Source organism: Haplochromis burtoni, unplaced genomic scaffold (assembly GCF_018398535.1).
Source record: "Haplochromis burtoni strain Fernald_Lab_line unplaced genomic scaffold, NCSU_Asbu1 Contig_175, whole genome shotgun sequence".
NCBI classification, from domain to species: domain Eukaryota; kingdom Metazoa; phylum Chordata; class Actinopteri; order Cichliformes; family Cichlidae; genus Haplochromis; species Haplochromis burtoni.
In genome coordinates, this window is record NW_024582536.1 from 1,304,168 (window position 1) to 1,317,737 (window position 13,570).

The 13,570-nt window shown below is 40.9% G+C and overlaps 1 protein-coding gene across 1 annotated transcript in view; it reads right to left on the reverse strand.

Moving 5' to 3' along the window:
* Window positions 1–3,582: 3,582 nt before the first annotated feature.
* tmeff1a (transmembrane protein with EGF-like and two follistatin-like domains 1a) overlaps window positions 3,583–13,570 on the reverse strand; it is a gene marked incomplete at its 5' end in the record, with an annotated part of 33,877 nt that continues 23,889 nt past the window's right edge. The window contains 3 exon segments of the mRNA XM_005934113.3: window positions 3,583–6,582; window positions 7,721–7,882; window positions 8,098–8,224. Of these exon segments, the coding sequence (XP_005934175.2) occupies window positions 6,498–6,582; window positions 7,721–7,882; window positions 8,098–8,224 (374 nt within the window).

Consider the following 13,570-nt stretch of genomic DNA (forward strand, 5'->3'; position numbering starts at 1 on the left):
ACCGAGACTCCTTATATATACTTTCCAGTCGAGCAGGAGGAGAGAAAGAGTTAGCTCGGAGGAACTGGGTATTCAGAGGGGTTGGGCAGCATCACCTGGTGCAGGTGTGGACAGTGCATGGAAATGCCGATCAGCTGTCAGGGTACTGGTGTGGCTCACATGCTTGTTTCCCCAGGACCGACATTTACCAGATGTTCTGCTGCTGATGTTGGAAATGGACATGCATCAGCAGCAGGTACGCTAACAATAACTAATGGTAGCTTGTTAGCATCTAAAATGTGACAAAATGATGTTTGAAACTTGAAACTTTATAATTTAAGTATGTCACTAATTCTGAGTTGCCATATACACTATCACTGTTTGGTTAATAAAACGTTCTTTGACCTGCTAGTTTGCTAACTAGCAGTAGTTCTGAGGTATGGCTGAGATATGGCACAAAAAGCATAAAATTATAGATGTTCTACAAAAACTAGCCTTGACTTATTTATGACTTGTTTGACCCTGTGGTTAAACGAGGCTAACTGCACAGACAGTCTAACCTAAAGTGCTCCTACAAACACTAGCATTGTGGCTAGCTATCACTTTTGTGCAGCTAGCCAATAATGAGGAATCACTCGCTGCTTAAGTGGTAAAGAGAGCAGATGGACTGTGTCTCCTTGGTTTTTACCTCTATTAAATTAATTGCTGCAGCGATGACTATGGCCAAGTCCTGGAATATCGACATCTATATAGTTATCTGGATATTTGCTGAGATCTCTGCTCTGTAGCCTGCCACATCTGTCCCAGATGTGAAGTATACTTTAGCTTCAAATCAAAACTTTGTGTTATTTCCATTCAGTCACTGCTTTAAGTGATGTATACATCAAATGAAACCAGTAGAATTTGATCAGCACAGAATACCAGATTATTACTTTTGTTGTCATCCTTGTGTCTGATTGGTACACAGTGTTAACCAGCAGTGTTTGACAAATTTTGCAGCAAATCTAATCTGATCATTTATCTGAAGCCCTGTCATAGCTGGTGAATGACTTCAGTGCTGCATTTGTCCTGAACCCACTGTTATACTGTACACAGGGTAAAGTAGGTTCATTTAATATTTATATGGATTTTGGTTTGTTTAGAAACAGCTCTCATATAAATCAGTTTAATTACACAACAACAAACATTTATAATGTTACTGTTTTCTTTCTTCTAATTTGCTGTAAGTCCAGTTCAATAAAGACCAAACATATTAAATCAGCAGTTGCTCGCTCTGCCTTTATTTAAGCATTTCCTATGTTATATAACTACAGTCCATCCTTGTTTATGGAGAATAAACTACCTCTGGAGGCTGTTGAATGAGTGAAGGTTTGATCCTGGTAGGTTTTCTTTTCACTGGCTGATAGTTTGGCGCTGACTGACTGCTGAGTCTGGTCGACTGAAATCAGCAGCTGCTGCTGTCCCTGAATACCCCCCAACCCACCCAGCTCTGCTTCTGCACCCACCACCTCCAGTCTGGATCTCTATATTTACCCGGGGTGGCGTGCCTGAGGCCCCGCCACTGACAGAAATGTATGACACCTATAATGTGGCGGGTTTATTTTCATATGGCGAGCAGTGACCTCTGACTTCTGCACACCAGGAGAATTCAGTTAGACAGGGACAGCGATAGTGGGAGCTGAAAGTACGACTTTCATATCCAACATCTGTGTTTGTTTTCAAACCACAAACTCCCACATCAGGGCTGATGCACGTAAACACTGTAACCACGCTGTCATTTGAACACTATTATACTGAGATACGCACGACTCTGGCAGCTCCACTTAATGACTAATTAAATCTGATAGGTGAGTACAAAATACCGTGAGCCAAGTTCATTTTCATGTGCTGCAGCCTGGTGGTCGTGCCAGATGATGCTGCACAGATATTAGAAAGTAAAGTCATCCCACAGTCCAGCTTTTACCGCCATTACTGTCTTTGTATCAGGAGAATATGAGGAAGATCCTGAAGAACCTTTTTTGTAGACTCAGCTTCTTCACACCTGCCTCATGCCTTCATCTGTCTCCTGACCCTAATCATTTTGACATTTATCAAATTATGAATTTATTCTAAGGGCAGAGTTACCTATTTTTTCAAAGTACTAAAATACCCGTGTGTGTGTGTGTGGATAGGGCCAGAGAGTCTAATTATTAGTGAAAATAACATCAGCCTGTTACAGCAGATGGCCCCGCCCCTCCCTGAGCCTGGTTCAACATACAGTACAATATATAGTACCTTGAGGCAACTGTTGCTGTGACTTGGCGCTGTATAATAGATGGATGGTGTTTCCAGGTCTTAAAGTTAAGTGCCTTAAACCTGCATTCTTTTTATGTGCCAGCAGGGGGCGACTCTTTTCATCCCTAAAAACAGGTGGTTGAACACAAGTCTGTAGGTACGGAACCCCGCAGGGGACATGGGAGAAAAAAATTAAGACGGACGTCGAGTTTGTTTTAAACGCGTGCAGCGTTTAAAGCGTGGAAGTACTGACCTTACTTTGAGTTTGATTCCATAAAAAGTGACAAAAACATTAGTGTTCACTGTGCGTGGGAAGAAAACTTCTTTTTACAGTGAAAAAAACCCCTAAACTTCCAAGCAAGCGCAGAGTAGCTACGACGTAATGTAAAATTCACAGAGAAGCTCGCGGATTCTTCAACTGACAGCTGCGCACACCTGCACCAGGGTAAACCTCCGCCTACCCCACTCCTGCTTTACAGGTGAAAATAGAGCAACAGGACCGCTGAGTCTTTGATTTTATTTATTTTCTGCTGTGTTTTACTTGCATCTATTTGAAAGACTGAGTGTAAACACACACAAAAAAATATTTTAGCTGGAATGTGCAGAAAATAAGTTTAAATATTAAACAAATTTCTTCCAGTCAGAGAATGTTGCAGATAATTAAATTTTTGCTTGATGCATAAAGTTAAAAGATTAAAACTAATAAGACAAGTTTTAAAAAGAGACTTTTCCATCTGATTACATTTTGTATGATGATTATGCAGAAAAAGTAGAATTGGGCTTTATCACCTCTTCAGGTTGTAAATCGTGTTTTTAAAAAGTAACTAAGTAATTAATTACTTTTGAAAAGAAGTAATCAGTAAAGTAACGGGATTACTTTTTTGGGGAAGTAATGAGTAATTAGTTACTGATTACTTTTTTCAAGTAACTTGACCAACACTTCTTATAAATACATTGAAATTTAAAATTCACCGAGTGATTAGAAACTACTAAACAGAGTTATTGAATCAAAAGCTGTTCTGACTTTTATATGAGGTTTAACAGAGACGAGCTGGATGCTGATGAAGGGGCAGAGATGGTGTATAATGTGTAATTTTAGTGTTCAGTATGAAATGAGGACATCGTGTCTGTACAGGAAAAACAAAACTGTCTCTGGTCTCCAGCGACTGATGATGAAGGTCATCTCAACACTCAGTTTAAAAAACATCATTAATTCATCACAGGGCGTCGAGTGTGCCGTAACACGAGAGCATCAGTCACGAGAAGACGCAGAAATCGAAGAGAAAGCTCACAGGACACTCAATCAAATGACGCCACAGCACTCCGGTGTACATTAAAAAAACATTTTTTCTTTTTTTTATTTCGTCAGAGACCAAAAATAGCCTCGCCGAGTCTACATGCAGAATATAACATGTCAAACACATTCTAGTCACATTTAGAGAAGTCACGGCTGCGATGGTCGACAACAAGTAGAAACACGTTGCTCAGCAGAGGGGTGGGGGGAGGGGCTGACCTACAACCTGTAAATGTAGACTAAGACGGTACAGAAAACGTCAAATCAGAAACATACAGAGAAGAAAACAAACCTCCCTGGACCTGGGCACAGCCTCGGGGGCGTGGTCGTGAAATCTGGCGGCATCACCTGCTCATGTCTCACCTTTACCAGCAAATACAGTAAATTATTTACAGTTATTCAGTCGTTTTTGTGTATTAGCTGAACCAAAGGACTGTTTGGTCTCAGTGGATGATGTGAGTTCGCTGCTGGTGGATGGTTTCTGAATTAAATTTTAGAAGTAAATCAGCTGACACTTGTGTTTGCATTAAATACATGAGGCTATTTTTCTTGTGTTGTATTCCCACAGACAAACTCTCTGACCAACTTCAACTTTAAATACAGCGTAAATGAGTCAGACCTTAAGAAAGTTGGCAACTTGGTGAAAAACAGATTTAAGGATTTTCTGACCTCTTGAATTATTACAACACGACTTAAAATTAGTGCTGTCGGCGTTAATCTCGTTAAAATGACGCTAACGCCATAAGGTGGCCTTAACGCGGATCGCCCCGTGCGAGCAGCTGCACAGCGTCGATGCACAAGTTAGCTTGTTAATGCGTTAGTGCCGTGCAGCCCCTCGAATGGGGCGATCCGCGTTAACTCGCTAATGGAGATTTGCCACCTTATGGCGTTAGCGTCATTTTAACGAGATTAACACTGACAACACTACTTAAAATGAAATGTTGCACCTTCAGAAATGTGTTAAAGTTCACTTTCACTGAAGAATGACATCCTTCAAATTCAACACAATTTGAAATGAAATTTGGATGTTGTGACGAACAAAAACACAAAGCTGGACTCAGAGTCGCACAGGCTCGTGACGGTCAGGGACACGAGGAACGACACAGAACTCATTCACCAGATGACACAAAGATCCCACGGAAACGTCGGCGTGATTGCTGTCGGAGCAAACCTCAAATGTGTTTTCTTGTCGTACGTTGCATTCACAAAAAAAATAACACCAAATTAGCTCCAACTGCTCTTTTCATGGTATCACCTCTTAAGCCTTGATTACAGTCTGTTGTGGACTCGGACAGCCGGAGACGGCACGGCCGACTCGTCAGTCCAGTCAGTTTTCTGCATTTCCACCAGCTGGGGTGCAAACGTAGTTGGTGCATCGGAAACTCTCACAGAAACTTGCAGGCACGTCCACGAGATGACGTTTACGTCACTCAGACTCTAGCAGACGGGCAAAGCTTTAACATTAGCCGGCGTGCTGGCGACCTGCTCGGGGCTGTGGTGTGTTTTAGCCACGAGCACACTCTCAGAATCTAGACGATGCTGCCGCATGGAAGTCAAACAGGTGAAACGTCCATTACAAAAATAATCAAAACTTTACATCGAAACAGAACAAAAAGAGGAGGCTTGGATTATTTATTAGGATTACTAAATTACTCAGGATACTGATCAGATTTTTCCTCCTCCTCGCCGAAAGTACTTGACTGTGTTTGTGTGAATAACGTAAGGCCAAATGACGCTATGATTTCATCTAAAACCATGAGACACACATGTTCATACCAGAGAACAGAACGCTGCTATATTCTGTATTATTACTGTGTTATTTTTTCTCGTGGGATCGTCTGTGCTTGGAATGTTTTGCTGAGGGGAAAACACAAAACAAAATTATTCCCTCACATTCAGAGAAAATCCTTGATCGAAGCAACCAAGACTTCCGTGAAAATTACCGTCAGGACGTTGACGTCGATTTGAAGTCCAGCCCTTCCTTTACAATCTTGCATACAGCATTCCTGCCTTTGTGTTCATGGCTTTACTGGTTTTACTTTCCTTTCATCAACGACGGGCAGAAATGCTCGTTGTGTGTTTCCTTGTCTTGATAAAGCCAACATTTGATTTCCAGACAATGCACATTCCTTTTCAGGGAAAAACCCCCAAACCACCCCCCGACTAACGCCTTCGTCCTCCATTCGTCAGTCCAACTTTTAACAGTACCATCGAAGGAGGGGCGGAGGAGGCATCGAGGCCGACAACTTTTCCTTTTAAAAAGTTAAAACTACACCACAGTACAGTTATCACAAGTCATGCTAATATACATAAACTACAATTTCGAAGAAAAGTTAACATAAAAACTTCCAGTAAAAGCTACTTTCAAGAAAAGAATTCTTCATGGTAAGAATAAATTATTAGCTTGTTTGAACACAGTGAAGTCTTTACATGGACCAAAGGATGAGTGTAAACATATCTATGGTACCAACTGGCCCCTCTCACCTCTACAAAAAAGGACGGAAACAAAAAACACTGCATTTGGTAATCAGCTGCACGTTATTAGTAAAAAGCAGAAAAGAAAGGGGCAAAGAAATCAACTTTTCAATAAATAGCACATTCCAGAGGGGCAGATGTGACTCTGTTAGCCAGCTCGACAAAGAAAGCATTCAACAAAACCTCGTAGCAGGAAAACTGAGACGGCGGACATGGCAGCGATGCAAAGTGACAGCGGGTTGTGTTGAATCGGCTCCTTGAACTATTTGCGGCATTGGAGGAAAAAACTAAAAAATAAAGGCGCAAAGATGCCATCCAAAATTAAAAGGAGGGAAAATAAGGCCCCTGAAATAAATATTCTTCTTTTAACAGTTTCCTAGGAGAAAAAGAAAACTCACTACACCTACTGTTAAAAAATGGTATATTCCCGCGCCGTAAGAAAACAATTATCAAAAAAGACCTCCGGCAGACACGGCTATACCATCCTGTTGTTAGTGTCCGAGGAAAAGTGTCCGAGATTTTGTTTTTGCCGGCGACCCCTGTTGTTCTTCGGGCATTTCCTGAAGACAAAGAGAGCGAGAAAGTCGGTGTTACAATTTGTGTCCGTTACTAAAATCAGATTTATATGCTGTGATTGAGTCAATCTCCCAATTTGGTGCTTTTTCTTTTTTAGATTTTAGATCGGCCATTGTACAGTATTGTGCAAAAGTCTTTTTCTTTATATTTTCTTTCCGAGGAATCAGACTCGTTAGTTAAAGTGGTCTTGGCCAAAACTTCTCCAGGTTTTCTCTGCCTGACCATTTTCAGACAGAGGACGTGTTTTTCTTTCTTTTTGTTTGTCGAGCATAAAAAGGGCACAGATCTCAAGCACTGAACCAGCGTTGTGTCTACAAATAACGGGCAATTTTGCAAAAAAACATTTTTAAATTGTATCTTCGAGGCAGCGTGTCACAAAACCTCATAATGTGTTCCAGTTTATTTAGTTCAGTCCACAAAAATGTCACTGGCAACACATTTTGACAGATATAAAAGAGTATTTTTACACCAACAATGTGATTCCCAGAGAGCTATTTGCTGAACACATATCTTGACGTGGTGTGTTCTTAAGTGGAAGAATAAAAAGTGACCAGTGAAAAGGAATTATTATTATTATTATTATTCAAGACCTGGACTGAAAATCAGTGACCACAGGTCTCATGACGGGACGAATGTTCAGTTCAGGTGGTTCGGTGAGGGGAGCCATCTGTAAAACATGGCGGAGGCTCTGTTGTGTTTGCAGCTGTACTTCATGCAGTCGTGTTGGAGATGGTGTATTAATGCAGAAAGTTACCACCAGGCTTTTCATTAGCATGTAATGATCCACACTGCCACTGCAGGAAAACCAACCAGCTCAACATTGTACAAACTCTGTTTTTGCCTTATTTACTGAGACTTCATGTTTCAGTCAACTCGCTGCATCTATTTTTCTAGTAAAGTATAAAATAATTAACACACTGCTGCTATTACAGTGTTGAGGCTGCTGTGAAAGAAATGTCGCTCTTTTGATAAATACTGTAAGGACACAAAAGCTTTGTATCAAGCAGAAATGCTAAAGACTAAAATCAGTTAACACTTTGTAAGTATTTTAATGAGACGTGAAGACATAAATATTTGACAACTAAAACTTTAAACACTATTTTTTTCTTTGCACTTGAGTACCTTGTGATGCACATCACTACGGCAACAATGATGGCGATCTGCACGGCTCCGATGATGGCGGCGATCAGGACGTAGTGCAGCTTCTGTCCACTGGGGACCACGTAGAGGATGTTGAAGTCCTGAGGCTCGTCACACTGAGGACCTTTGTATCCTGCGTCACATCTGAGTCGGACACACAACAAGACTGTGTGATGTCACATGTTACATACTTTAGGATTGTGTAATAGTTTAGTGTTTGTTTCATGATTTAAACTTTGACATTTCACACTTCTACCACCACACTTCTGATGACATCCATTAACTTTGACTCTAGTAAAAACAAACGCTTCATTTTTATGTATTTATTTGAAACATTTACAGCGGAGGCCGTTACAAACCTGCAGGTGGCCATGTTGTACTTGTTGATCTCACATTTCCCGTGAACGCAGAAGCCGGAGAAGCTGTCGGCACACGGGATGGACATTCCCGGGTAGAAACCTTCTCCGTGATCCACAATCCTGGTGTCTGAAAGGACGAAACGAGAAATCAGAGACACAAGGTGAGAACAATAAAGGGATTTTTATTATCGATTTACAGTTTATTACATATTGATTCATAGTTTCTGTATCAAACACAAATCTTTACCACAATGCTGATAATGATTTGTTAGATTTTCCTTTGTAAGCTTTTCATTTTCGTTAGTTTCTTCACTTTTTTCTATATTTAACGGAACAAATCTTCCATAGTTTGTTTTGTGATGTTTATTTGATTGAACTAGGCTGTTTTTCATATTTGGCCTAATCTGATCTCACAGCAGTTTGTGAAACAGTCACAACCTGTAATCTGCTGATGTGTGTTTCTGGACAGCGACCTTGAACACGGCGTTTAATCTTACAGGTCTACAAGTGTGAATGATTTTCCATTTTAAAAGGTAAAAGCAGTTTGTAGTAGGAGCTCGGAGGGATGGTGGTAGACACCCACGATCAGATTTTCACACATCATTTAAACACAACATAAAGAGGCTCATAACCAGCAGCCTGTCACCTGGTTTGGCTCAAGTGTTAAACGGTAATTGTTTGGGGTTTGAAAAAGCCACGTTTATTTTAAAGCTTCGTTTGAGCCTCCCCACGGTCTCAACCCCAGATTTGTGCGTCTGACATAAAACATATTTCATGCCAGCGAGGACAAATTTGTGATAAAGTGTTTCAATAGGAAATAAGTCCATTTGTGTGAAATAAAGAGGAGACAATAGATTCACTAGATGATGATTTAAAGACCTGAGACTGGGCTGTAACAGTGATTTCCCATCTTTGGGATAAATAAAGCCCATCTTACTTTATTTGATCTTATATCATAATTTTGTAAAGATATATTTGGTAATTTGAACACACAGACACGTTTCATTGAGTTTGACTGTGACGTCGCTCATCTTACATTCAATTAACGAACATTATTAATATAATAACAATATACTGTTGTTTTTTAATGTTAAAGCTAAATTTGGTAAAAGCAGATCTACATTTTATGCTCCTAATAATAATAATAAATGAAGTGCTGTGCCACAAACGGAGTCATCTGCTGTGCGCTGCAGCGCTGTGCGAGGGCATAAATCCTAATAAGTCACACAGATCTGTCTCTCCGTGCTATGATTCACTGCAGTCTTAGAGGAAAAGCTGACAAAGCAAACTGTGCAGCTCATTAAAGTGACTGAAACGTTATATACCAAATCCACATTAACATGAAGGAAGCTGTTAACAAGAAGCCGCCTGTGTGTGCGTGTCACCAATTTTAAATTCTGCTGTTCGCCATGTTCACGACGGCGAAGAGATTCGCGAGCTTAAGACTGTCTGAGTGCTGCTGGATGAAACGTTTGAACGAGATTATAGGACAGAAGTCGGGACAGAAACCTGTTGGTTTACCGAGAGTTTTGCAACCTTCATCTTTTCAATTTAAAATAAAACTCCTCCAACGGTGACATGTTACTATAAACCTGAGCTACTCTAGTTCTTACATGGGACTAGAGTACTTAATGCTTTTACTGTCACTGCTTTAGCTTTTTGTAACTAGACATCACAGGCAGAAACCAAAGGACACTCTCACCTGCTATTAGAGATGGCACGATACCACTTTTTTATGTCCGATACCGATACCGTATCATAAATTTGGATATCTGCCGATACCGATATGAATCCGATATAGTGTTTTTTAACTCAACAAAACTGTTTTTTAAATATCTTGCTGCATTTTGTATAAGTTCATACTCAAGTTTAAAACAACAACTACACTAAAGCTATTCTGTTATACCTGTATGCAAAAAAAAATATTTCATAGTTCAGCAATACTGATCAATCTAATAAACTTAAACCTACACCATCCTCCCTATTCTGGTATTTTAAAGAGTACTTAGCATAAATATTAAGCAACCTAACTAATAGGTTGCCAACTCCCAGCACAAAAAATAAATAAATAAAAAATAGGGAACCACCCCTCACGCTCCACCTCATGATGCTTAATCGACGTAATCAACCATTAATTTGATGCAGTGTGAAAAAAAATGCACAGAAATCAATTATTTTTCAAGAAATATTAAATAGATTCAACATCTTTCTTCAACAAAATTGCAGACTGCACAGATGGTACCTTCCCAAAGGAAAAAGTACTATAGCTTACTAGGGTATATTAGACTTAATAGTTACTATATACAGTAATTGACTTCTATTCATTTTACATCAAATTAAAACTTTGGGTGTCAGATAATTATTTATTAAAAGCTCGACATTTTAAATGAGAATAAGAAAGAAAAGTATGTCTTTGTGCCCCCTTTTCCCTGTTAATGCCCTATCGGCCCCCCTGGCTAAACTTTGCTAGATCCGCCCCTGCACAGTTACCAGCCGTCAGCTACGTAGAAAAAGATCCTGGTGTAGAAAGTAATATTAAATAAATTCTAACAACAGCTATCAAGCTTAAACGTGCTGCTGTTGTTCAGCCGCTGGTTTCTCTCTTTCTGGTGCAAAGTGGGCCAAAAACAAACAAGAGAGCGATCAGCGATCATTGAACAGTTTCATGATTGAAGTAGCAGCAGAGAGAGGCAGTCGCTCCATTACGGTTGAAGCTTAACGTGGGAATGCTTTACAAACATTCAGAGATGGACTTACACACTTGCTTTACTTCTCTCTGCGGATAACTTTGTCGGAGATGAAATGCCGGGTTGCTAGCAGAAGCTCCAAATGCTCAACCAGACCGTGGACAGGTCTGGCACAGCCGCTCTATCACGTGATGCATACTGCTCCGACGTGCTAAGGTTATGAGGTGAGTTACGGCGTGTCACAAGTTTTGTGAGGTGCTTTTTTTATATTTAATGGATCGGATTACATTTTTTATTTCTCTCCGATATCCGATCCAGTAATTTAGGTCAATATTGGACCGATACCGATACGTAATATCGGATCGGTCCATCTCTACCTGCTATTAACTAATCTCAGGGCAAGAAGTAGCCTCCTTTATTCTGCTTCTGTTCACCGATGAGACCATGATGAACATGATACTGTGTTTAGTAGCACCCGGTGCGCGCAACTGAGTCCATGAACCCATCAGCAAAATGTTTAGTGTGGTCACAGATCCAGTGAGCAGCAGGCAGACTGCTATACAACCTGACTGACAGTGAGAGCAGCGCCCCCTGCTGGCTATGAGAAAGGACGCGTGACTTAAATCCGTGTTTTACATCCAGACTGAAGTAAAATCACATAAAGTAGAACAAATGTGCATTCGTTTTAATGGCAAGCAGGGGGCGCTCTGTGTGGCAGCAAATCCTTCTGTTCCTGTTGGAAATCTGTTGGAAAACGGATCCTCTGCTCTGATCCTAGTGAACACTTTCCCGATGAGATAATGAACTTCTCTGCTTTGGCTCATTTTGGAAAAAACATCAAGCCCATCTTATAAATTTTATTCCCTCTCAGAGTCAGAAAAATCGATCTTTTAAGCCGCCTGAGGTAAAACGTTGTTTTATTAAAAGGTTTTTTTGTGAGTGAACTTCTTCACTCCCTTTTTGAGTTGAGCCTTTTTAACCTTTCACTGTCTTTGGGAGCCGTGAGTGATGAAAGCTTGTAGTGAAGGGCAAGTAGGGACACGCCGCGGTTTGATTCATTCGTCACTGAATGATTTACTTATTTGAAGGACAGGCGCCGATGTGGTGAAGGTCACCTGAACGCGGCACAGAAGGAGAAGCTCAGCCTTTCTCAGCTCTTTATCGGAGGCAGAAATGTGTTGCTGTGTCCTTCCCTGTTTGCGATGTAGACAATGCCGCAGTTTAATCCCGCGCTTCTTTTGTCCGAGTTAAAACTCGGAGCGAAGGAGCTGCGGAGGAATCGCTCCCCCTGAGACGTTTCAGTCGGTGATGTAAATGCACGGCGAGCTCTGCAGATAATAAAACGCTTTCGATTTTGTTTCATCTCCTCTTTGATCTCCAGACTCAACACTTGCATCGTGCAGCTGATGGTTAAGGCGCTGAAATGCCCTCATTCTGCTCCTCTAATCTGCATGTTGACTTATGAGAAATCACACAGTCGCACCGGGATCAGGCTTAAAAAACGGTGTACTTTCTTTCTTTCAGAGCTGTGCATTTTGATTTCCTGCACTTTGTTTCCTGCCCCCCTCTGAGGACCTTATTGTGTATTAAGGAGATTTTCATTAGGTTTTATCCTGCTGCTGTTGCTCCTCAGCAGGTTCAGACGCAGGTTAACAGGCTGCCGAAAGGCCGCAGGAAGTTTTACCGCATTAGAGGCAGGAAAAGTGGATTTACAGTGTGGTTATATAATATGAGCAAATACAAACAGAGTCCCAGAGGTTGTTAATGCGCAGACTGCTAGCCATGCTAGCGGCTCAGCTCTGTGCATATCCATCACATAGTGACACAGACTGAATAACAAGTAGAAGCTCGTGTCTGGATGGACGGCGTCCTGTAATTCTTCATTTAATGCCATCGTTAGGTCAACACACCTGTGGTATGAATGCAAATCTGCACTGACAGGAAACTGTCGCTGCCAACAGTAATCTGATTCCTGAAAGTATCTTTTCAAGATTCAGTTTGACTGCCCTCAGTGTCTCTGTGTTCTCATATATGCAGGATGCTAATGATGCTCAGGTTTGAACATAGGGAACAAAGACACTGACGTACAGGTAAAAGCTGTGCTGACACACTGCACAACATCTTCCTAATGGGGTCATTCTTGGCCACTGGAGGCTCCATCCCCACAGACTCTCATGTTAAAATGTCCATAAAGAGTTCATCTTTTAAGGCTTTTCTAACAGCTGGCTGTAGCTGTTAGCGCTCTGCTAGCTGAACTGGACCTCTCATGCATGTTTGTGGTGTTGGAAGGAGTCTGCTCCACTTTTGAGGAGTCAAATTAAACGCTACATTTTTATGTGAATCAGTGCTAATTATCAGGTGCAGTTTACAGACGTATCTTGCAGTGTTAGCTGTAGGGCTGCCACAAACGATTATTTTGATAGTCGACTAGTCACCGACTATTTATGCGATTAGTCGACTAATCAGATCATCATCCACTGGACGTAAAACGTACAGCTTATTGCACCAGCAGCATCTGCTCTTATATAACTATCATTAGCTTACAGCTTGAAGTGTTTAAGGTCTGTGCTAACTAAAAATAAAGACAAGATGATAGTTCATTAGATTTTAATGAAATTTGCAGATTGTTTCGGTGAAGTTTAATAAATTCCTTGCTATCTAAAATATAACAGGACACCGGAGTAAATTCTCGAGCATCTCACACTTCTGATAATCAGCTGTCTGCTTGACGTTTATTCAGCTGTGTAAAAACTATAACTTTAATCTCAGCCAAACCGATTTACTCA